General features: G+C 42.4%; 1 protein-coding gene across 3 annotated transcripts in view; it reads right to left on the bottom strand.

Annotated features, from left to right (window-relative positions):
• stim2b (stromal interaction molecule 2b) overlaps nt 1-27,093 on the bottom strand; it is a 163,535-nt gene that overhangs the window by 45,515 nt on the left and 90,927 nt on the right. For all 3 annotated transcript variants that reach the window (XM_048532391.2, XM_048532408.2, XM_048532398.1), the window contains one exon: nt 17,371-17,485. In XM_048532391.2, the coding sequence (XP_048388348.1) occupies nt 17,371-17,485 (115 nt within the window). The remainder of the gene's footprint in view (nt 1-17,370; nt 17,486-27,093) is intronic.

The following is a 27,093-nucleotide window of genomic DNA, read 5'->3' as shown; positions in this document are numbered from 1 at the left end:
AGGTGTCGCTGTTTGTCAGTATACTTGCATTTAGATACCCCTTTGATCCTCCTCCTTGCCTAGATATGCATCTTTCAAGTAACAAATTAACTTCCTATTTCCCTCCCGACATTACATTTACTGGTTAGCGTCACTGGACAATTATTTGCCTGTTCTACAAATTAATTAATATCTTCCTATAACTTGTCACTGTTCTCCCCAGTATTAATGATTCATCCCACCCCAGCCAACCGCAAAATTTGAGACAATTTTCAATGAAATCAAGGTAGTAGGTCAGCAAATTTAACAATAAAAACAAGGGAGCATTCTGAACCTGTCCATAACCTTTTGTCTCTGCAGTGTAGTAGTGACCAGCCTGGCTTAACACATCTGAGCCAACTGTCTTATTTGTCCTGTTATCAGTGAACCACCTTCAATTATGAAATCATATACTTTTGTCTAATTACCCATTATGTATCAAATCTAAGCTGCTCCTCCTCGACAAACTTATTAAACTGTCTGAAAATTCCTTACCAATGGTTAACTGCCTACATTAGATAATTGTGGTCCCTAATTCCAAGACCAACAGAATTCCAAGGCTACAATCCCCGAATTTACCATTTTTACGGCTACTCCAGTTAAGCTTCAGATCTACAGTAGACTTGTAGGATGTTGATTTTTCTTCAGTAGTTTGACAGATGTGAGCATCACCTCGGCCACCTAATTGCCCCAGAAAAAGATGGTAATGAGCTGCATTACTGAACTACTGCTGTCCGATGCTGCTAGGGAGTTCCAGGGTTTTGACCCAAAAACGTTCAATGAAGGAACAGGGATATGCAAGTCAGGTTGGTGATTGACCCGGAAGGGAATTTGCAGGTGGTGACTTTCCCACTTGTCTGCTGTTTGCAAGTCGAGAAAGTGCCTTGAGAGGATCTTTGGTACGTCACTGTAAATCTCATAGATGGTGCACACTGCTGCTACTTTATATCAGTGGAAAATGGAGTGTTATGGAAGGCGTCAAGCTTCTCGCATGCTGTTGGAGCTGCACTCTTCCAGGTAACTACATCATATTCCTGACTTGTGCCTTGTTGATGGTAGATATGCTCTGGAGAGTAAGGGCATGAGCTCCTCAAGAATTCCCACCCTCGGACCTGCTCTTGTAGTCATAGTATTTACAGCTAGTTCAGTTCAGTTACTGGCCAACAGTAACCCCCAGGGTGTTTATCGGGAGGGGTTCAGCAATGGTAATGCCACTGAACGTCAAGGGATGATGGTTAAATTCTGTCTTGTTGGAGATGGTCATTGCCTGGCACTTGCGTGGTGCCATCATTACTTTGCCACTTGTCAGCCCAAGCCCGAATGTTGTCTAGGTTTTGCTTCACATACAAACAGGCTGCTTCAGTATCTGACAAGTCACGAATGGTGCTGAACGTTGTGCCAGCGTCAGAACATCCCAGCCTTTGATCTTTTAGTGGAGGCAAAAGACATTGATGAAGCCCTAAAGATGGTTAGGCATGGTACACAACCCTGAGGAACGACTGCATGTGTATCCTGGAGTTCAGGTAAGTGATCTCCAATAACCACAACCATCTGGCTTTGAGTCCAGCCAAGAGAGGGTTTCTCCCTTACTCTACCCATTGACTTCACAGTTACTAATTTAGGGTGAGATCATTGCACTGCAGTTGGGAACCGTGGGGATTAGACGTCACTGCTCAATGGGGGAATTGCAAAATAATGAATGTATCATGTTACATGTATCTCATTTTATAAAAATGTCCAACTTTCTTTGGCTACAACCAAAGAACCACCACTTTTCTGTCACCAGACCTGAAACAATGGACAAATCAGTGGTTCAGAATTGTAGTGCACAAAATAGTCAGCAGAGGGAGACCAATTCCTTGACAAGCCATGTGTGCGTGCTGCTTGGAGTTTAATATTTCCATATTATGTTTATATAGAAAAGAAAGGCACCGCTCAGCTCAACATATAACATGGGGTCAATAGTAATTTATCTAAATTCATAAATCATGGATACAACAATAACTTGACTTTATGTATTATGCTAGCTTTTACTATTGCATTCATTAACTCTTCTGGAGAATTAAATACTTGAGTTATGTTAATCCTTAACTAAAACATCTTATTAGCTGCCATAAATTGCTAATGATTAATTGAGAATTAGACAGAGTTGGAGACATGCTAAATTAACTTACAAAAGGCTGTGTTCTTTTTGTTGTCAAAATTACATTAAAGTCCTTAATATGGTGGCTGTATAACATAATCAACAAGCCATTTGTTCCAAACTGAAAAAAAAATCAAGTGTACGTTGGCCCAGAAAAACAGAGGGCTGCTACTCCATTAAATCCTCTTTCTGACACCAAAGCCCTGAAACAGAATTCCAATCATGTTATGCTCTTTCATCCAATCACATGGTGTAAAGCTGTACAGCTGTTGTTATGGCAGTGCTAACACAAGACACAAACGCTAGTCATAAAACACAAACCAGTTAGACTACTGTTACATCTGCTAGGCAATAATCTGCAGCATAATGAATCTGTTCAACATAATGAATTAGTTTCCATAGCGAAAGTTCCCTTGCCCATCAAATTCCTTACAATTCATTGCTTCTTTTGTAAAATCTCCACCCGAGCCTGAACAACTTCTGTCTCACTCTTACTTTCTGCTTACTGTTGCATCCGTGCTGCAAGATTCTGGCAAATGTAAAACAACTCTATGACTCTACGCCCTGAACTTTACTCTTCCAAATAGGAGATGTACCAATATTCATGTCCGTCACTTCAAACTCCAGTTTTAATTCTTTGATGTGAATGAAAATTAGGGTACGCTAGTTTAGAGGCATCTTGAATTTTGATCTTATTTCAGAGCTATTTATTTGGGGAAAATCCAGTCCCCATTCTTCCACATTTGGGAACACTGGTATCATTGAACTCCATAAACTACCTCAAATGATTGTAAAAGATCCAGGTCTTAATTACTTTTTCTCATATCAGTTAGCCTCCGTGTGAGCCCGAGTTGATTTTTTTCCCTTTATTCATTCACAGGATGAGGGGCGTTGCTGGCGAGGCAGCTTTTATTGCCCACACCTAACTGCCCAGAGGGCCATGGAGTGTCAACCAAATTGCTGTGGGTCTGGAGTCACATGTAGGCCCGACCAGGTAAAGATGGCAGGTTCCTTCCCTAAAGGAATTACTGAATCAGATGAGTTTCTCCGACAATCAATGGATTCACGGTCATCATTAGATTCTTAATTCCAGATATTTACCTAATTCAAATTCACCCATCTGCCCTGGTGGAATTGGAACCCAGGTCCCAGGACATTATCTGGGTTTCTGGACTAACAGTCCAGCAACAATACCACTAGGCCATTGCCTCCCCTAAACAAAAAGTTACAGCATCTCTAAAATTTCAAAACTATTCTATAACGGACAGTGGGGACTCCATCCCAGATCTGAAAGAACGTTTCAAGGACACATTAATCAATCACTGACTCCACTGCAAAGGCCACACTATGCCAATCCCTGAAGGCTGCAGTATCCGTTCTTGCCCCGAGGCACCAGCTGACACCAGCACAGCACCACTTTAGAGCAGGTCTTGGCCCAACACAGGAGTGAAGGATAACAAAGTGTGAAGCTGGATGAACACAGCAGGCCAAGCAGCATCTCTGGGGCACAAAAGCTGACGTTTCGGGCCTAGACCTCTCTGCTGAAGGGTCTAGGCCCGAAATGTCAGCTTTTGTGCTCCTGAGATGCTGCTTGGCCTGCTGCGTTCATCCAGCTTCACACTTGGTTATCTTGGATTCTCCAGCATCTGCAGTTCCCATTATCACAGGAGTGAAGGAACTGGGATCTGTCTCTTGGCCTTGGAGGCTCATGGTCACTGACCTGACATGTTGCCAAGAAGATTATGTCTAACATCAGCAGGCACACTCCTCTCTATTTGGTTGAAAAAACAAGTGAAGCAAGTGATGATTCAACATCAGAGAGAGTATAGTAAGTGCAGAGTATCTCTACTAACCCCAGATAATAAAATGTGAGGCTGGATGAATACAGCAGGCCCAGCAGCATCTCAGGAGCACAAAAGCTGACGTTTCGGGCCTAGACCCATTAACCCCAGTTCAGTGACCTTTCAACAATTCTTTCATGAGGTGTTGGCATTGCTGGTAAGACCAGCATTTAATGTATATTAATAATCCCTTGAGAAGGTAATAGAGATCAATCCACCTGATGTTGGTACATCCACCGCGCTGTTAGTTAGAGGGATCCAGGGTTTTAACTCTGCAGTGACGAAGTGGGATATAATTCTAGGTCAGGATGGTGTGTGTCTTGGAGAACTTGCAGGTAGCAGTGTGGTAGAGGTCATGGAATCCATGAGGTGTGGAAGCAGGCCATTCAGCCCCTCAAGTGCACACTGACCTCCAAAGAGCATCCCAACCAGACTCACACCCACCACCCTATCCCTGTAACCCTGAATTTCCCATGGTACATCTTTGGACTTCACGTGATAACTGCAGCACCCGGAGGAAACCCACGCAGACACAGGGAGAAGTCTGTGTGGAGTCTGCACAGTTTCCTGAGACTGGAATTGAACTGGGTCCCCAGCACTGTGAGGCAGCAGTACTAAATACTGTGCCACCTGGACTCAAAACAAGCTGACAATCAAATCTTGTTGAATTGCTGCAAAGCATCTCATAGATTATAGATACTGCTGCCACTGTGCATGTGGTAAAAGGTAGTGAATGCTTAAGCTGGTGAACAGAGCGCCAATCGAGCAGGCTACTACATCCTAAATCAGGTTGAACTCATCCAGGCAAGTGCAGCTTATTCTGACACATTCCTGTCTTGTTCCAAGAGACAATGAGGCGACAGGAGTCGAATTACATGTCACAGAATTCCTACCCTCTGACCTGCTTTTGTTGCCACAGCATTTATAACAGCGTATCAACTTCAGTTTCTGGTCAACAGTAATCCTCAGGATATTGACAGTGGAGAAGCAAAATCTGAAAATGCTGGAAAAACTCAGGTCAGCCAGTATTTACGGGGAGAAAGCAGAGTCAGGCCCAGTGACCCTTCTTCAGAAGGCACTAGAGAGATCAGACGTGGTTAACAGAGGATGTTGACAGGGCTTGAAAATTTGAACTGTAACGAAACAGTAAAATGGGTGGTGCTATTTCCACTGAAACCCAGGACAGATTTGATTGAAGGATATAAACTTGAGTTGTAAAGAAGACAGCACTGAACCTGAAATGTTAACTCTGCTTTCTCTCCATAGTTGCTGCCAGACCTGCTGAGTTTGTCCAGCAATTTTAGATTTTGCTTCTGATTTATAGCATCCGCAGTTCTTTGGATTTTTGTTGATAGTGGGGATTCAGTGATGGTAATGCCAAGGGGGGTATGCTTAGATTTCTCTTGTTGAAGCTAATTATTAACCGTGTTGATCACATCAAAACTGCTATTCATTATCCTAAGACAGAACGGTATCCAGGTCTTGTTGATTACGTACACTGGCTGCTTCATTCTCAGAGGGAGTTACTCTGAACATTGTGAACAGGGAGGAGGGAGACAATGGCATATTGGTACTGTTGCTGGTCTAGTGATCCATAGATCAGGTAACGTTCTGGGGATCCAAGCTGGTACTGCAGTTTAACTTAGAAATAAATCCAGAATTGAAAGTCTAACTATGACCACGAAGTCACTGTTAATTGATGTAGCAACCCATCTGGTTCACTAATATCTTTCAGAAAAGGAAATCTGCTGCATTTACCTGGTCTAGCCTACATGTGAGTCCAAACCTACAGCAATCTGGTTGACTTTTGATTGCCCTCTGAAATGGCCTAGCAGGTCACTCAGTTGTATCAAATCATGAGCAAGTGTCTAAAGGAATGAAACTGGGCAGATCACCTGATATCAACTCAGGCACCAGAAACGACAACGGCAAACACAGCTCTGCCAATCCTTTAGCCATTTCCTGATACGGAGTCAATCAAATTGGCTGTAGGTTGGCATCTCTGATATTAAAGACCTCAAGAAGTGGTTGAAGTGGATCATCCACTCGACATTTCTGGCTGACAACATTTGCAAATGCTTTAGCCTTGCTTTTTCCCGCGAATGTGCTGAGCTGCTCCATCGTTGCGGATGGAAATTTTGTGGAGTCTTCTCCTGCTCCTGTTTCATTCTGCATTACTACTGGATGTGGCAGAACTTAAATCTCATCCTTAAATTGTGAGATTGCATAGAATGAGCTCACAGTATTTGGCACACAGGCTATTTATTTACTCACCTCATTAACAGTATGATCACCTCAACATAACAGATAGAGATTGACTCAACAAATTCCGAATTATGAAAATAAAACAAAATTAATGTAAATGCAATTGTAAATGGTAACTTGATTTTCACACTGAAGATCTACTGTTACAGGGGCCTACCGAACTATTAATGTTGGAGGGAAACCCCAGAAGGAAAAAAGTTGAGAAACCTCCTGTAGAGAGGACCCTCATCTCCACCTTTCATGCCCTGGTGTGAACATTGGAACAGAAGCATTCCAAGCTATTCCAACATTCAATGATATCATGGCTAATCTGTGGCTTAACTCCATCCATCTGTCTTTGGCCCATATCCCGAATACCTTTGCCTAACAAAATGGTATCTATCTCAGATTTAAAATTAACAACTGATCCAGCATCCACTGCCATTTGTGGAAGAGAGTTCCAAACATCTACCATCCTTTGTGCGTAGAAGTGCTTCCTAACATCGCTCTTGGAAGGTTTAACCCCAATTCCCAAGCTGTGCCTCTAGTTCTAAAAGTTTATCTACCTTGCCTTTTCCTTAATGTCTTGAAGATTTCAATCAGATCACCTGTTAACCTTTTAAATTCGAGACAAAACAGATCAGATTTGGATAATATATCCTCATAACTTAATCTGGAATAATTTTGCACTGCTAAATTTGAAAAATAAGTGTACCTTAAGATTAACTTATATTCTAACAGCCTCTTTCCAGTACACAAGACTTCTTGGCTCAATTTCCGGACATTGAGGTATTTGCCAAGCCCAATAAAGGCTCCTGCTATGGAGCAGAGTTAAGGGATGGCAACAATTTAGGTAAGACTTCCTACGTTTGATTATTAATATATTTGAGCAATCCCACATAGACATTGCTACAGTCTTTATCTGAAATGATGAGCATCATTCCACTTCCGGTTCATTGCCCCAATGAGAAAGGAACCCATGAGATTCAAAAAGCACCTCCTGAAAGAGTAGTCATCAACCAAAGTTATTCAAGACAGTTTTTACTTCCCTTACAAAAGAGTCCTCGAAAAGTCCGATTTTCTGAAGGTCAGACATCCATTATTGCAATATCGATGGGCGTGTCGTACGGACACCCTGAAGAATCCCTACTGTAGCAGACTCTGGAGGGATTATCCCAGGAAATTAAACTTTCCACTGCAACCTCTCTACAGTCTGAGCCCTCTGTAAGTTTCCCTTTAAACTGGTGATTTCAGAGAGTTCTGATGATGTTAAGTCAATAGTTCCTCGGGGAAAGTCAGGCAATTAATAACATAGAGGGGGCAGAATAACTACTAAACTGACCCCATAGTTACCACACACACTCCCAGGTGACCATGACGCACACATCTCCCCAATCTGACATATCCTTCACTTACTTCACACCACGCCCAAACACAACACCTCCAATCCCAAACCCTAAGCCCTACACTGGCCAGACTAGACCATACACCAACCAACCTGACCACTCCATCATCACACTAATGGATCTAAACCCTTCCTGACCCAATACTTACCCTTCCAGTGTACCAGCAAACCAGATTTCTCCCATCCACGCTGACCTACCCTAAACAATGCATCCTCTCTTTAGCACGCCTTACCACCTAGCACCTACCCACTGTGCTTGACCCTACCCATCGGGCATAGTATCCCCTACCTAGATGGCACCCTAATTAGCTGCTCCCAAACCGCCCCCTTCTCCTACTCATTTAGCATCCTAAACCTGGCTTCCTGCTCCCTACTCAGTAGGAAGCCTACTTACCTGACTCCCCTCTGCCCCCAGCACACCTAACACCCTGCCAAAGCTCCCTAACGTTACACTCACCTTACATACCTAAGATGTGACAAACACTGTCAAAGTAGCGATCTCGACCTTTAAATTTCTGCTGTGAAAAGGGTGCACAGTTTGTCTTTCACTGTCAGCTGTGTGCGAAGAATGAAGTGTATTTCTGTAGCCCCTAGTGGAATCTCTTCTCAAAAAGGCCAGAGTGGCAAGATTGTAACCCCTCAGAAAATCTGGCCTGATGTGTGACCCCCAGCTTGCACCCTGCCTCAGGCAGCACCTCTGCAGCAGGGCCTCATCACTTCGCACAGCCCTGCAGTTGGGAAAATAGCAGATACAGGAAGGGAAGGTTCACAGTTGGAGACTTCCTGGCAGCATTTTTTGGACCGTAGCTGGAAGCCCTGCAGTCTGAAATGATACAGGCATGCAGCAGACAGGAACTGTCCTTAACTATTTCCAGTTGCTAATCCATCTGGCCTGCATAGACGACTTGACCCAGGTCACACCAGGCAGAGTGCACGACAGCACAGAAGTGTAGGAAAGCAGAACAAAAGCCAACCAGATGTTAAGTCACTGTGTCACTGAATCCATCTCAACCCTCAAATACAGTTACCAGCATATTCCACTGAAACTTGTGGAGTGAAAATTGCAGCCACCATTTGTCACCAGCCTATTCTTGAACTCTTCAAAAGGCCTCGGATTAATGATAAACAACTCCTCTACTGAGATGACCTCATTCTTCCCACTTTTCTGTGACTTGTACGCATTGTAATGAACAAGGATGAAACCTGGGAGCTTGATTCTTCATCCCTTTTAATTCCAGATTGCTTAAGAAAGCTGGACTAGTAAGAAAGATTGACGTTTCTTGAGAAGGGGAGCGAGTGAAAACAAAATAAACTTGCAATTCAGGACAAGTCCAAGAAAGTTTCCTAAATCAACATGTAGAGGGCCCTACTCGGGAGGATGCAACATGGGACCTCTTCTTAGGGAACAAAGTTGGGCAAGTGACTGAAGTGTCAGTCGGAGGATACTTTGGGTCCAGCGACCATAACTCTCATAGTTTTAACACGGTTATGGAAAAAGATTGGACAGGTACACAGACTAAGGTGCTAAACTGGAGCTGGGTCAATTTTGGGGCCATTAGGCAAGATCTAGCAGAGGTCAAATGGGTGTGTGTCTGTTTTAAGGTACAGGAATGACTAGCAAATGGGAGCCTTCTAAAAGTGTGATATCAAGAATCCAGGGACAGTATGTCTCTGTTAGGGTGAAGAGAAAATCTAACAGGTAAAGGAATCCTGGCTGAACAGGGATATCGAGGTTTTGGTTAGGCATACACTGGGTTCAAGCTATCAGGCTCAAGTGAATCCCTACATGAGGTAGGAGTATACTTAAGAGGGAAATCTGAAGAGCAAAAACAGGATGTGAGACGGATTTGGGGGAGATTTTTAATAAATAATAAATAAGTCTCCTCAACGTTTTCTGACGAGAGAATCACAGATGCAAAGCAAATAAAGGAAACCAGCGGGGATGTTTTAGACCACATACATATTACCAGAGAGAAGGTGTTTGCAGGCTTAAAGCGCATTAGGATGGATAAATCCCCTGGGCCTGATCAAGTCCATCCTCAGATGTTGTGGGAGGCTCGGGAAGAAATTGCAGAGGCCCTTGCACAGATTTTCACTTCATCTTTAGCCACTGGTGAAGTTATGGAAGCCTGGAAGGTGGCTAATGTTGTTCCATTGTTTAAGAAAGGTAGTAAAGACAAATTAGGGAACTACAGGCCACTGAACCTTACACCAGTGGTAGGCAAGTTATTGGTGAGGATACTGAGAAACAGGATTACCAATATTTGGATAGTCAAGGTCTGAATAGGGATAGTCAGCACAAGTTTGTGCGCAGGAAGTCATGTCTGACAAATCTTTTAGCGTTTTTCAAAGAAGTAACCAAGAGGATGGATTGGGGGGGGGGGGGGGGGGGGGGGGGGGGGGAGTGGATGATGTCCATATGGCCTTTAGTAAGTAAGGCCTTTGACAAGGTCCCACATGGCAGGCTAGTCATGAATGTTAGGTCATATGTGATCAAGGGCGAGCTAGCCAATTGGATCCAAATTTGGTTCAATGGTAGGAAGCACAGGATGATGGTTGCAGGTTGGTTCTTGGAGTGGAGGCCTGTGGCCAGTGGTGTGGCACAGGGATCGGTGCTAGGATCTTTGTTATTTACATAAGTGATCTGGATGTGAATGTACAAGTCATGATCAGTAAGTTTCTGGATGCTACAAAATCAGGAGGTACAGTTGATAGTAAAGAAGGTCATCGAAAATTACAGAGGGATCTTGATCAGATGGGAAAGTGGGCTGAGGATTGGCAAATGCAGTTCAATACTGATAAGTGTGAGGTGTTGCACTTTGGAAAGTCAAACCAAGATAAGGCTTATACAGTAAATGGTAAGACCCTGAGGAGTGTAGTGGAACGGAGGGACCTAGGAGTACAAATACATAGTTCGTTGAAAGTAGTGTCACAGGTGGACAGGATGGTGAAAAAGGCATTTAGCATGCTAGGTTTCATCAGTCGAGACAATGAGTATAGGAATTGAGATATTATGTTCTTGTTGTTATCACTTGGAGTACTGTGTACCATTTTGGTCACCCTGTTATAAGAAAGACACAGTTAAACTGGAAAGTATACAAAAGAAGATTTACAAGGATATTGCCAAGACTAGAAGGCCCGAGTTATAGGGAGAGGTAGACCAGAATAGGACGTTATTCCTTGCAACATAAAAGAGAATGACGGGTGACCTTACCGGAGGTGTATAAATTCATGAAGGACATAGATAGGGTGAATACATTAGTCTCTTTCCCAGGGATGAAAACTAAAGGGGCATAGGTTTAAGGTGAGAGGAATAGATTTAAGGAGGACCTAAGGAGCAACTTGTTCATGCAGACAGTGGGCTGCCAGAGAGGCTGGTTGAGGCAGGTACGATAGCAATATTTAAAAAACATTTGGATGGGTATATGGACGGGAAGGGTTTAGAGGGATATAGACCAAATGCAGACAATTGGAACTAGCTGAGTAGGGACCATGGTCAGCATGAACCAGTTTGGGCTGAAGGGCCTGTTTCCATGCTGCATTACTCTATGGCTCTATGTCCTTAAGTTATTTACATCACCGAAGCATCATTCAAATAATACTGCTGTATAGAACCAAATAGATTCACATTTGTTTTTAAATAGGGCTACCACTTATGTTCACACCAATTAGCCAGGACATTTTGCACATAAATCAAAATGCTTTTAGCTCTGCAGCTCCATGTGACATTAGTCAATGGATTTTCTACCTCAGATACGAAAGAGTTACATTTTCCTGCCACATGAAACAAGCTTGGAGGTCAGACAGAGAAATGGGTGACGCACATTGGGTCGACTCTCCAACTCATTCCCGTTTCTGTGAGCACTGCAGTCCATCAAGATTGGGTACCAACTCCACAGCAGCCATTTTGTGGCAGTGCCATTGTGGGGGGCAGCCCCATCACGTGCCAGCACAATCAGCTCAACTGAGGCAGGAACAATCCACGTGACCACTGCAGCAAGAGACTCCTGCCCCATAATGACAGGGTCTCAGAGACCAAAAACTGCGACCCCATCGGCTTACTACACCCACACAGAGGTCTTCCTTCCTCTCTGACTGCTCTACCAGCTTAAGGCCTCTTTCCCTCTTGACGTCCCAGCGAGTAGGCAACAGCCCCTCAAGCTCACCTACTCGCCTCAGCAGGATCCACCTCCCTCGTGAGAGAAGTCAAGAAGGAAAAAAAAAGAGGCCCAAAGCTGGCACAGCAGTTAGAGTGGATGGGGAACCCTCTGTGGATGTGGTCGCAGTTTTCAGTCTCTATGACCCTGTCACTGTGGGGCAGAAGTTTTCTGGCTCCAGTGATCAGATGGGCTGCTCCCATTGGTCTGCGTCAATTAAGCTGGCCTGCTCCAACAACAGCACAGTCACAAAATAGCACCTAAATGGGTCCTCAGTTGTCCTAAGCGACTGCTCAGGTCTGTGGAGCTTGTAGCCAATCCCAGTAGATTGCAGAGTACCCAGCAGCAACGTCTCACACAAGTGGGAATGTGTTGGATTCTCCAAGCTTGTTTTGACATGCCAGTAAAATTCAACTCTTTAGTATTGGAGGTACAACATTCATTGACTACAGTCACATGGAGCTGCCTCCTGGGGCTCCAGACAGTGCTTTCTTAATTGGTCATCTCTAGTTAGAACCTAGCAGACATCCCGCAGTTGCCCCAGAATCGAGGCCACATCAGAATTGTGATCGCATCTGGGAATGTCCGTCCAAGAGCCGGAAGCTGATATGAGTTTATCCAAATCATTATATTAGACAGCAATGTAACTGAACATCAATATCAACTTATCCCATCCACAGGGTCATACACTGAATATAACTCTTCACTCACGTAATCAGACACAGCTGAGCCTGACACAGGACAAGGTACTTTAATACTGCACTATTCACAGAGTCGCTAGCTTTAGTAAATGCAGCTGCCCGCAGTCTTCATCCCCTATTAAGTGTAATTATTTTAAAGATCATCGACGGTGCTTCTGACAAAATCCTGTATCAAGATGCAACAAACACTCCAGAATTAAAACTGCCATCTTTTTCTAGCACTGGCGACTAAGCCAAATCCATAAGCAAACACCTGCACATTTTTACTAGTTCTTGTTTGTTTCTGGTATTCGCCAAACTGCATTAATTTAGTCCATCTCCATAGGTACATGGCTACTGATAAGTCATATCTCTTTTTCTTTTCTCACCACCAGCACTCCCACGCTGCTCTTCTATCCTCCCGCTATCAGTCCACATAAAAGGATGTCACTGCCAGGCACTGAACTCTGAGATAGGTTTTGGGGAGTTTAATTAACAGGCAAGTTAACTGTTAGCAGCTGTATGGTTTGAAGTACTTTCAAATCCTTCCAAGCCAAAGTGGACTCTGGTAGATAGTAATCAGAAACAAAAATGTATGAAACACAGAATGCTGCTTTTATTATATTTGCTTAAAAACTAAAGATTTTTTTTCACTTTTATCATTGGAACATAACAACACAGGAGCCCTTCAAGCCTGTTCGACCATTCAATGAGATCATGGCTGATCTATGGTCTAACTCCATATACCTACCTTAGGCCTATATTCCTCAACACCACTGCCGAACACAAATTTATCTCTGACTTAAAATTAATAGCTGAGTATAAAGCAGCATTTAACCTCAGTCAGAATTGATCATAGTATGTTTTCTGAGGCTGACTCATTCCTTTCCCAAGCATTTAAAGAGTTGAAAGAAGGTTATAGCAGGTGACGACCTAGAAACTATCATTATCACTAAGGAGGCAGTGCTGGGCAAGCTAATGGGGCTAAAGGTAGACAAGTCTCCTGGCCCTGATGAAATGCATCCCAGGGCACTGAAAGAGGTGATGGGGGAAATAGCAACTGTACTAGTAATTAGTTACCAAAATTCACTGGACTCTGGGGTGGTTCCCACAGATTGGCTGTTTTCCAATGTGCCGCCACTGTTTAAAAAAGGAAGTAGACAAAAAACAGATAACTATAGGCCAGTTGGCTTAACTTCGGTAGTGGGGAAAATGCTTGAATCTATCATTAAGGAAACGATAGCAAGACATCTGGATATAAATTGTCCCATTGGGAACACCCAGCATGCGTTCATGAAGGGTAGGTCATGTTTAACTAATACGGTGGAATTCTCTGAGGACATTACTTGCATGGTGGACAATGGGGAACCTGTAGATGTGGTGTATCTGGATTTCTAGAAGGCATTTGACAAGGTGCCACACCAAAGGCTGCTACATAAGATAAAGTTGCACAGTATTACAGGTAATGTATTGGCATGGACAGACGATTGGTTGACCAGTAGAAAGCAAACAGTAGGGGTAAATGGGTGTTTTTCTGGTTAGAGGTCAGTGGCTACTGGTGTGCCTCAGGGTTTAATGTTGAGACCGCAATGGTTTACAATTTACATCGATGATTTGGGGTTGGGGACTAAGTGTGGTATGTCAAACTTTGCAGATGACACTAAGATGAGTGGTAGACTGAAGTGTGCAGAAGACACAAAGTCTACAGTGGGATATAGATAGTCTAAGTGAGTGGGCAAAGGGCTGGCAGATGGAGTACAATGTTGATAAGTGTGAGGTCATCCATTTTGGTAGGAATAACAGCAAAATGGACTATGTTTTAAATGGTAAAATATGCAGCACACTGCTGTGCAGAGGGACTTGGGTGTTCTTGTGCATGAATTGCTAAAAGTAGGATTGCAGGTGCAGCAGGTGATTAAAAAGGCAAATGGAATTTTGTCTGCCATTGCTGGAGGGATGGAGTTTAAATACAGGGAGGCTATGCTGCAGCTGTATAGGGTCCTGATGAGGCCATACCTGGAGTACTGTGTGCAGTTTTGGTCTCCTTACTTGAGAAGGGATATACTAGCACTGGAGTGGGTGCACAGGAGACTCACTCGGTTGATCCCAGAGTTGAGAGGGTTGGATTATGAGGAGGGACTGAGTTGACTGGGATTATACTCATTGGAAATCAGAAGAATGAGAGGAGGTCTTATAGAATCATGTAAGATTATGAAAGGAATAGATAAGGTGGAGGCAGGGAGGTTGTTTCCGCGAGCAGATGAAACTAGGGCGAGAGGGCATCGCCTCAAAATAAAGGAAAGCAGATGTAGGCCTGAGGTCAGGAGGAACTTCTTCACCCAAAGGGTTGTAAATCTGTGGAATTCCCTGCCCAGTGAAGTGGTTGAAGTTACCTCGCTGAATGTTTTCAAGGCAAGGCTCGATAAATTTTTGGACAGTAAAGGAATTAAGGGTGATGGTGACTGGGCGGGTAATTGGACCTGAGTCTCAAATAGATCAGCCATGATCTTATTAAATGGCAGGGCAGGCTCGAGGGGCCAGATGGCCTACTCCTGCTCCTAGTTCTTGTGAAAGCGGTTTGTCTTATTATTTTTAAAAACTTACTGGTCTCAATGGAAAACAGGGCTTCAATGGAAAAGGGAATTCCTGTGTTGCAAAACAGTTTGACAATGTCTTATCAGTTCATTCTGCCCTGCAACGTTGATAATATTAACCCTGTGGTACCTGATCTAACTTCAAAAACTCAAAATGATTCTGGCCACAAAGCCATAATAAGTTACATTTTCAATTACAACTGAATTTGCAATGACACAAGTGAAGTGTATTAATACATTTAATAACAGATGCAAAAAGAAAACTAGACGCATTTTTATTGCATGATTTTTGGTCTTCATTATTCTTGCAAGTTTAATATGGACATCAACGGAACTTACTCCTCATTTTCCAAATCTCAATTTAAAAGATGCACTGGTCACACCTGCTCCTAACGCATCATTCTTCGTAAGTGAATCCATTATTGGAATACACAGACAGCCAACCTAAACTTGTTTTCATGTGGTTTATAAATGCCACACACATTTCCAGGTTAAGGGTTGCTAAGCAATGGTCAGAAAAAAAACTGGTTAAAACTGGTTTGGATAGTCATGGTGCTGTATTAACACACATGATTTAAAATAGAGCAAATCAAGAATTTAGCAGAAGAACCTTCTAGTTTGGTGTGGCTTTATGCCATGTGAGTCCTGCACCTTTAAGAATAAGGTCATGCAACCACTCATTTGATGTCAGACTCCAATGTGTCTAGTTCTGTGTGGGCAGTTATATCTGGCGCATGACCCTGTAAATAGGATAAACCGATGTTGATCTTTAGTCACATCACTCACTAATACGAGGTTACCAATATTAACTCCAGTCGTAGGGTTCACAGTGGGTTGCAATCCCAATGCTGGAAATGCACAAAAATAGCTAAATCCAATGATTATTTATATTATGCAAATTTTAATACATTTCAATCCTCACACCTGAATTGTTTTACAATTGCAAATTCCATTCTTCGTATTTAGAATGGAATTTCTCAACATGAATGATATGCTGTCCCAGGTGAGAGTGTTGTATCCATTAGTCAGGAGTGTAAACTACAGCTGACAAATTAATGAGGACAGCTCATAAAAGAAATATGCACAAAGGAAATTATAACTGAAACATAAAATAAGGACAGGATGTATGATTTTAAAATGGGGACTGAATTGCATCTCGCAAACTGTACTTTAAATACAGCGCAACCCTTTGCACCTTAAAACTGTACTTTGTGATGATTCCTTCACAGTTTGATACCACAGAAGAGTGAAAAGTTTACCTCAATATCCAGGAAACCATTAGTCACTACTCCGAACAAAGTATTTGACTCTCTAATTAGATTGTTCCTTTTCATTTTAATAAAATTGTCTCCAACACAATGCCACACTTGTCATGAGATTTTAATCTTAAAATCTATCCATTCAATTTGCTCTGTCAATCATGTAGATTTCATTTAGCACAGGAGAGGTCTCTGTAGAAATTGGCTATTCCAAACTTCTGTTATAATGAAAGCTTTGTGATACTTTTTTTTCCTTCTTTTAGATTTCCGGATAGGAGCTCTATTACAGTAAGCGGGGGAACTCAAGACCAGTTAACGTAAATCTCTTACTAGAATTACAGTGCAAGTCCACACACAAACATCAATTGTATTGGTGTGTCTTCCAAAGTAAGCAGAATAGCTGCAAACACAAACACACAATTACAGCTTCCTTTCATTTTCATTCAGAAATTAAAGCGGTGAATGGCAATTAGCACTCCTGTTAACTGAAAAGCACATGCAGTCACTTTCATCTGGTCTAGTTAAAGCATTCCCACCTGCTCTAGAGTTATGTAGTGATGTCTCTGAACAGATTGATTAGAATATAAATACAGTTATTTAACTGTCTACAGTCACACGATCAGCTGGCATCTAAGTAAGGCATTGCAGACTATTTACAGGAACCAACTGGATTAATAAGCATCTTGAGCCCTCTAAAAGCAATAGACATGGCTGAGGCAGCCACTATTCTACCTGGTTATATTTATGTAAATGCACAAGCAAAGTTTCACTCGCTGATATCAGAAAACTGCATAAATTTTAATGTTAAGTCATATCAACATGGAAGAAAAAAGTAGACAAATTGTTTAAACAGCTCCCAACCTTGAACGTTTTTAGTTTAAACTTTGCTGTGGCCACACGGGGTTTCAGTGGATGATAATATCGAAATCATCCTGCCCAACACTGCAGAGATACAGTACCTTCCATTCTTATTGTTATGAGATATATTTTTACTATAGTTATTCTCATTTAGCTACTGTAGGGTCCTACCTTTTGAGTTTTTCCAGTGGTTCCACAAATCTCTCACTGTGATGTGCTTGTCTTCTTTATGGAATTTATTGCCTTTACTGGTAGGATCTTTGTCTTTCATATCTTCTTTAATGAACTGCATGAAAACAGAATTAGACAATCAAACAATGTTAGTACAAATAATATGGGATTAAAAGTAGGATAAACTGTTTCGGCAATTTTATCTGAACATCAAAGTGAAGTATTTAAGCTTCAGGCCATGAACAAGACCAAGATGCGCATTCGGCTAAATGGTAAGTGACTGAAATGAAAATCTTGTTCAATAAGGACAATGCCCAGAGGAATGTTACTGATGTACACGGTTTCTTTTGATTTCCATATATTAATTGATTTGTCACCATACAGGCAAGTTGTTAAAATTTGCAGAAGTAGTAACAGTATGGATGGAAAATTAACTCCAAGGAATCAGCCAGGATCTTACAAAGACAACTTAATGTTTTCACCAGGACAAAGTGAACTTCAACATGGAAGCTACATAACTTCAGAAAGATCCAACATGCAATGTCCTGGTTCGGCTGCACCTGGAAAGTGCATTTTATTCTTAACGCCACAACATAAAGGAGTCTTGAGAAAAGGCTAATACCTTAAAGTTGTAAATTTAAGCACGTCAAATTCACTTTAGCATTTCTCTCCATTCTGTGATGCTGAAATCTACCCCTTTCACATCATCCAGACAACAAAATGCAATATTTTAGCTCTGTCTTCATTCAATTTAATAGAAACAGGCCTACGCAAAGAAGAAAATTAGATGTTGAAAGATTTCCTAAAAGTAGGAGGGGGAAGTGCATTAGACTTTGTGATATACAGTTCCCCACTTCAGTGGAAAACAATCATACACCAACTATCTAAATACACAAACAGGTAGAAACCTGGGATGGTGTATGCAGAGAAAGACGAAAGTAACTTAAAACTGAGCAATGAGAAACAGGAATGACTACACATGTAAACACAGAGAAATAAGTTAAAAGCAGGACAATGAGAGGAAAACAGATTTGTGCATGCCCATTTTAAACCTGCTGAAATAATATGCATGAATCCTGTAAAAGAGCCTATTCGATAGTTTGTGAAAATTTTCTACCAACTTCAGCTTTTTTAAGCTTGGCACTAGAAACTCTTCCAAAATATCCAAGAGCAGAAGCAGGTCATTTGGCCTATCAAGCTTGTTCCATCACTCACTAAATCATGTCATATCAGATAGTAAGAGGTAAGAGACTTGATCGTCTGCAGGAGGGAATTGAAAGAAAGACAATCTTATATATTTACACATACTTTCCAAAAGTAAGTGACTCTTTCACAGCAGGTACGAGAGATATTACACTGTTTTCTCTCAGCATATTCTGACATCCTGCCTTCAAGAAAAATTATTCCTTGGAATTAACAAACCAAAAGTGTGTTAAAAATATTCATGATGACATTACAAAACAGTTGAGTTGTAACACAGAATTAGGTCATTATAAAGGCACGTGAAAATCACAAGTTAAATTTTCAGGTCTGCACAGAGTTTGAAGATCTCAGTCAGGCCAACAGTGCAGGTACTGCAATTGTGCTCTGAGGTTAGGCAGAGAATAGAAAAAAAATCCTTAATTTAAGGACCCCATTTCTGGCTGCTGATCAGCAGTCATGATACAAAGTATGTAAACGTGGCACAACACGAGAAAGAGATTGAACATGAATAGTAATGTTTTGCATGGTAAAATGATCTTCTGGCACTCATTTTGTAGATCTTTGTTCTGGACCACTTATCAGGGCCTCTGACATCCACAGCTTTTGTGAAACTCTATTACAGAAGACATTGTTGCTTTCAACAGTCAGAGAGTTACATAGCATAGAACACAGTCCTTCAGCCCACCATGTCCATGCCAACCAACAAACACCAAACTACACTAATCCCACTTACCCGTACTTTATCTATAGCCTACAATGCCCTGGCATTTTAAGTGCTCTTTAAATGTTATAGCAGCACCTGCCTCCACCACGGTCTCAGGCAGCGCATTCCATTCGCCCATCATCTGGCTAAAAAATGTTTCCCTTCAAAAACACTTCCTCCCTTTCAGAGGCTCAAACCCAGGGAAGTATCAATCCTGTTTTAACTCCTTAGCTTCTAACTTAACTGGCTCTTTCCAGTTCTTCTTCTTGGAGAGATGCGAGTGGTTAAAATTACCTCCCCGTTCTAATAGCTTAAACCTCCTTTCAGTTAAAATCAGAGTCAAACAGCACAGTAACAGCAACAGCTTCAGTTCAACTAATCCCTACCAAACAGATTCCCAAATAAAAGCAGTCCCACCTGCCCGCACTTGGTCTATATGCCTCCAAATTTCTTCTTAGTCATGTATTTAGTGAATGTCTTATAAATGTTATAACGGTACCTACACCTACCACTTTCTCTGGAAGTTCATTCCACGCATGAACCAGTCTGTGTATAAAAAAAACCCTCGTCTTTTTTTAAAAATCTTTTTCTCCTCTCAACTTAAAATTATTTTGATTTGATGTGATTTGATTTATTTACTGTCATATATGTCTTGTTACAAAATACAGTGAAAAGTGTTACATAGTTTTGCTACTCCCTGGTGTCATCTTAAAATATGTCCCCTAATCTACCCACCCCGGGGGAAAAGACACCTGGCGTTTACTTTACCTATACCCCTCATGGTTCTAGAAACCCTCGATAAGGTCACCTCTCAACCTCCTACACTCTAGTGAAAAAAGTCCAAGCCCATCCAGGCTCTCCTTATAATTCAAACCCTCAAATCCTGGCAACATCATGGTAAATTCTCTTCTGAGCACTCTCCAACTTCATTATATATCATGGGTTCCTGCAGTCTGACAGCCTCTATCCAAACTCCTCACTGCCTGGAGACTTGGCAAACTAACCTGTCCATCTGCCAGTGCGAAACTGCACACCTGAGCTGAAAACCAGATTCTTTTGCTCAGATAAAACTGAAAGCTTATTTGTCTGAACTGAACTCAAGTTAAAGTAATGGTGCCCATTGATTTTTTTTTTTCTTCTGTGTGACATAAACCCAGCACCGCAAGCACTTTATCTGGCCAAGTGGTTACATAGTCACATGCTTCCATGGAAATAATACATTTCCGTTATTTTCCCAAATGATTTTCTGGCAGCTTTGAAAAGTTAGCTGCACAGAACAGAAATTAAAATCCACCTGCCTCAATTTTAAAAATCCAAATGATATTAATATATGTTCACACCATTATTACAGCACACAGTCAAGCTCTCCCATTGTCGTTCCTATTAAACACTACTAACTCAGGATCATACTTGTGTCATGGGCTGAGATATGGGTGAGAATCTGGGAGCTGTAGAGGAAGGGAGCACGTAGGATTGGCGGTTGCAGGTTGCGCATGAAAGCTAAAGTGAAAAAAAAAGTACTTAAGGTTATGCATACACTGCAACTTGGAGGATTTGATGCAGAGTGGTTTTCTTTTGTAGCAGTGCTAGAACTGGGGTACAAATGCAGCCTAAATATCTGCTATAATAGATTGAAGAAAATAGCTTTACACAGAGAGCTTTTCTCTTGCTTGTGGTTTTACAAATAGCACTAAGTTAAATGATGTTTCAGAGATAGTAGGAACTGCAGATGCTGGAGAATCTCAGATAACAAGGTGTAGAGCTGGATGAACACAGCAGGCCAAGCAGCATCATAAAAGCAAGAAAGCTTTCCTGCTCCTATGATGCTGCTTGGCCTGCTGTGTTCATCCAGCTCTACACCTTGTTATCTAAGTTAAATGGTGTACTGTTCTTAACCCTCACAATGCCCAGAAATGAAATAATCCAAAAGAATGTATTACAAGCAGCAGGTACACACAAGATCCTACATCCCCAAGCCCCTTAGCAATCTGTGGCTAAATTCTCACTGAACACTATATCCGGATACTCAGTCCCTTACACTGTCACAATTCTCTGGAATTTTGCATTTTGGTTTAGGATATCTTCGAATCAGACAGTTCAGAGATGTTATTACACACCTCTTGAACAAGTGGGACTTGAACCTGGACCTCCTGGCCTCAAGGTAGGGACACTACCAGTTACCACAAAATTCCTTTGCATTTTGGTGTGAAGTTGAATGTCTTGAATAAATCGGTGACCCAAGTGTTAGGTATGGTCACCCGCTCAGATCTGTTGCCCTATATGTGTGCTTCCTTGTTTAATAAGTATCTGGTGAAATGATACCATCATGAATGCACCTGACTACACAAATCAGCAAACAATGGTTAGATCTCGCTTCACTGCACAAGGAAGTGTTCTTTGTGTCAGTTTTTGGCTCAAGATAAAGATCTTGATCAGCCAAGAATTACTTCCAAAGGACTCACAGCAAATGTGCTCAAATGTCACTTCATTGCTCCAGCACAATCAGAGATACCTGTCTGAAGAATATCACGCCTCCACCACAGTGATCAGCGTGGCCTTATTGTGCCTTCAAAGGCTGCAAAGTTTTCAACTCTCATGCTACTCCAGCCTCACACTGGGCCGTCACTTCCTGTGTTGCTGACACTGCGATGGGGCTTATGTAATCCTGGGAAAACTCCAATGTGAGTGGAAGATTGCAGTTACTTATCTAAATGTCTCTCATTGATGCCTGAGGGAGGAAGGAGGAGTTTATTGGACTCAACCTGACCCTTGGGAAAGCAACAAGAGGTAAGTGCATCAGCTAACCAGCATAAAGCATTTTTCTCAAATTTTGTTCATGTCTCCACCTCGACTCCAAATCCATTTCCAAGGCCTTGGACTTTTCCCACCTTTGTAATGTTGCTTACAACAACCGCTCTGATATCTCAAAATAGTTTAGCTCCCTTCTTCGGTAGCAATGACAGAAGGAAGAGAAGCTTGTCAACTCTTTGGATCAAAAAGCAAAGTTCTATCTATACAAACCTAATTTCTACAAATAAAATCAGACAAACATGGGGCCATAATAGTTTCTGGAGGTACAGAAAAAGGAAATATTTGGGTAAAACAAATGTGGGTCCATTAAAAGCAGAGTAAGGAGAGTTTATAATGAGGAATATCAAAATGACAGAGAAGCTAAATGATTACTTTTTATCCATTTTTAACTGAGGAAGATACAAGAAATCTCCCAGAATTAGAGACCCAAATGACGAAGGAGAAATTATTTTACTCAAAGGCTTGTGAACCTTCGGAATTCTCTACCACAGAGTTGTTGAAGTCAGTCACTGCGCATGTTTAAGGTACAGGTAGAATGATTAATTTCTGATTACGAGTAGCACACAAGGTTATAGGATGGGTATGTAAAAGGCACTGAAGCGTTTAATCAGCCATGACTGTACAAAATGGTAAGGTCAACAATCCACAAACCTGCCTGCCCTGGTCGACCCATTGTCTCAGCCTGTTCCTGCCCCACCGAACTCATCTCCACCTATCTGGGCTCCATTCTCTCCCCTTTGGTCCAGGAACTCCCTATCTACGTCCGTGACACCACCCACGCCCTCCACCTCCTCCAGGACTTCCAATTCCCTGGTCCACAACACCTCATTTTCACCATGGAAGTCCAGTCCCTATACACTTGTATTCCTCATGCAGATGGCCTCAAGACCCTCCGCTTCTTCCTGTCCCGCAGGCCCGACCAGTCCCCCTCTACCGACACCCTCATCTGTCTAGCCAAACTCGTCTTCACCCTCAACAACTTCTCTTTCGATTCCTCCCACTTCCTACAGGCAAAGGCAGTGGCCATGGGCACCCACATGGGCCCCAGTTATGCCTGCCTCTTTGTAGGTTACGTGGAACAGTCCCTCTTCCGCACCTACACAGGCCCCAAACCCCACCCCTTCCTCCGTTACATTGATGACTGTATCGGCGCCACCTCTTGCTCCCCAGAGGAGCTCGAACAGTTCATCCACTTCACCAACACCTTCCACCCCAACCTTCAGTTCACCTGGGCCATCCCCAACACATCCCTCACCTTCCTGGACCTTTCAGTCTCCATCTCAGGCAACCAGCTTGTAACTGATGTCCATTTCAAGCCCACCGACTCCCACAGCTACCTAGAATACACCTCCTCCCACCCACCCTCCTGCAAAAATTCCATCCCCTATTCCCAATTCCTCCACCTCCGCCGCATCTGCTCCCACAATGAGGCATTCCACTCCCGCACATCCCAGATGTCCAAGTTCTTCAAGGACCGCAACATTCTCCCCCACAGCGGGCGAGAAAGCCCTTGACCGCGTCTCCCGCATTTCCCGCAACACATCCCTCACACCCCGCTCCCGCCACAACCGCCCAAAGAGGATCCCCCTCGTTCTCACACACCACCCCACCAACCTCCGGATACAACGCATCATCCTCCGACACTTCCGCCATCTACAATCCGACCCCACCACCCAAGACATTTTTCCATCCCCACCACTGTCTGCTTTCAGGAGAGACCACTCTCTCCGTGACTCCCTTCTTCGCTCCACACTGCCCTCCAACCTCACCACACCCGGCACCTTCCCCTGCAACCGCAGGAAATGCTACACTTGCCCCCACACCACCTCCCTTCCCCCTATCACAGGCCCCAAAATGACTTTCCATATTAAGCAGAGGTTCACCTGCACATCTGCCAATGTGGTATACTGTATCCATTGTACCCGGTGTGGCTTCCTCTACATTGGGGAAACCAAGCAGAGGCTTGGGGACCGCTTTGCAGAACACCTCCACTTGGTTCGCAATAAACAACTGCACCTCCCAGTCGCAAACCATTTCAACTCCTCCTCCCATTCTTTAGATGACATGTCCATCATGGGCCTCTTCCAGTGCCACAATGATGCCACCCGAAGGATGCAGGAACAGCAACTCATATTCCGCTTGGGAACCCTGCAGCCTAATGGTATCAATGTGGACTTCACAAGCTTCAAAATCTCCCCTCCACCCACTGCATCCCAAAACCAGCCCAGCCTGTCTCTGCCTCCATAACCTGTTCTTCCTCTCACCCATCCCTTCCTCCCACCCCAAGCCGCACCTCCATTTCCTACCTACTAACCTCATCCCACCTCCTTGACCTGTCCGTCTTCCCTGCACTGACCTATCCCCTCCCTACCTCCCCACCTATACTCTCCTCTCCACCTATCTTCTTTTCTCTCCATCTTCGGTCCACCTCCCCCTCTCGCCCTATTTATTCCAGAACCCTCACCCCATCCCCCTCTCTGAAGAAGGGTCTAGGCCCGAAACGTCAGCTTTTGTGCTCCTGAGATGCTGCTTGGCCTGCTGTGTTCATCCAGCTCCACACTTTATTATCTTGGATTCTCCAGCATCTGCAGTTCCCATTATCTCTGATACAATCTAAATGGCCTGCTCCTGTTCCTATGGTCCTGGTAATAGTCGATATTGCTGGTGTCCCAATTGATTATAAAAGTAATGTTGAAATATCTACGAGAAAGAGGAGTCACCAACAACATGAGAATGACATTCCACTCGCTCCCCACCCCCCTCCTTTAACATTACGCACTAAATTGCAGGAAGTTTAAAAAAAACTCTGAAGACAGAAAAAGCACCTAAATCCAAGGTGCATTGCTCTGAACATTACACTTGCAGTTCACTTAGTAATCTTAGTGTCAACACTAAAATTACTAACCTTAGGGGTGCTTAAACAAGCTACAAAAATAATACTTCACTAGGTTATGTTGCAACACGTTTATATATCAAGACTATTAGCCTCACATGGGTAACCTCATTCGTGTAACTGTATGCAACGTGTATAAATTTAACAAAACCAGTATGTTCAGTAACGTATATGCATTTATCCTTCCAAAGAATGGTAGAAAAATGGAACCATTTGATCTGATATTACTAATATATTTTGCCAGATTGCTTTACTGTGCTGAGAGGCATCATTAATATTTATCAAATACTATGCACTGGGAAAATTAGATTTTCACTTTCAATTTTGCATAGTTCCAGCAATGAATTAATTGACTTATAAATCTAGATCTGAATTCTCCAGGTCATGCAAAAGTCAAAAAGCCCGTGAGTCAAAACTGAAGGAGATCCATCTTCTTGGGTTTCCCATTGATGTTGCTGCACCGAAGGTTCATTATCTTGAGGCTGTACAGGAAATATTGTGTAAGTGTCACAGCTTGTGAACAGTATACCAAAAATTAAGATTGGGTTTTAGTGAAATAATTTCTCAAATTGATCTGCACTGGCTTTAAATGACCATTGAGTCATTGTACATTTTGCCCAACTGAACTTACAAGAGCAAACAGCAACACAATCAGACTGCTGATATGGCTGTATTACGTGCAATTAGATGGTACAACATGTTTGCAGATCAGAACATTTTCACAAACCTGACAACGGGATGAGAAGAGGGAAATGGATAAATAAAGAAGGGGGATTTATTTCTCTCTCTCACCCCCTACCTCTCATTTTGGGGCAACTTCCAGTTGTGTCCGTGTTCTTTTGTAGTAATGAAATGAAGGCATAATATACTTCCACCACTCTTTGGATGAGATAATTTTTTGCTTTAAAAGTCGTCATGTTCCAGTAATAGTGCGAGTAGACAATTCTGCTCATATTTTATACAGTAGATGTTTCATGTGGAGAAAGTATCTATTTGTATTGAAGATGGAATTAACCGTACAGCAGGACCCTGCATTTAGCCACAGACTAAACAGATGCCAACAGAAAGAGAGTTCTTCTAAACAGAGCTAGTTTCTTAAATAAATGATTTCTTGTGCACTGCTGGATTTGATCAACGTATCCTAGCTATAAATCACTCAACAAATTTTATTCAAAACATGAGCTCCCATCCATACTTGATTGAATCAAATGCCATATTTAAAGATTCAGGAGATAAAAAAGACTTCACAGACATTGGAGATCTTTCTATCAATCATGATACATTCATCTGAGGCTCCAATTTGGTGTAGCAAAAATTGATCTGAGGAGCATAAGTACTGTCACAGATTTTATTTGCTATGAAGAGATTCTAGAAATAAATTTGAAAGATCTCAAAGCACCTGACTGAAGATTTTTGTTCTTTAAAAGTGCCTTCGACAAGAGCAATGAGTAATGTCCGAAGGCAGTGTCTTTTAAAAATATTCTTGTTTTACACTGTATGTAAAAGAAAACTAATGTTTCATAACAGTAAAGGGCACCCTCTCAGAGAGGCTGAAAATATCATGACCAAAATAGCCTGCTCATGTTCAAACTACTTAAAATTTTGCAGGAACTGTTATTAAAAAGTAAACCTCATTCGAGGAATACCAAGATAATTCCATTCTTTGTTTACATAATTAATGAACTTGCATTGTACGTAAAACAGATAGCATTATTCTTTCTGTCATAACATTTTCTGGAGGACCCAAAAATAATAATTCCCAATCTTGGAAACTCCAACCTTCATTCTATTTTACTAAAGTTCAGAATGAAACTGGGCTAGTCACCAAAATTCAGTTTGGAGATATGAAATTGTTTAATAATTCTCTCACAGATGTGGAAAAGTTTCACCAAAGACCCATCAATGTTTTCTACAGTTTCGTGATCTATCAGTGTTAGAAAATGGGTTTAATAGATTCAGACACAACAGCGTGGGGCTGGAGGAACACAGCAGGCCAGGCAGCATCAGAGGAGCAGGAAAGCTGACGTTCCGGGTCAGGACCCTTCTTCAGACAAAAATAGATTCAGCTTTTTGACCCATAGTTTAATGCCTTTCACAGATTACTCTAACATCA

The sequence above is a fragment of the Stegostoma tigrinum genome, chromosome 1 (assembly GCF_030684315.1).
Source record: "Stegostoma tigrinum isolate sSteTig4 chromosome 1, sSteTig4.hap1, whole genome shotgun sequence".
Taxonomy (NCBI): domain Eukaryota; kingdom Metazoa; phylum Chordata; class Chondrichthyes; order Orectolobiformes; family Stegostomatidae; genus Stegostoma; species Stegostoma tigrinum.
This window is presented reverse-complemented; position numbering and strand designations above follow the sequence as displayed.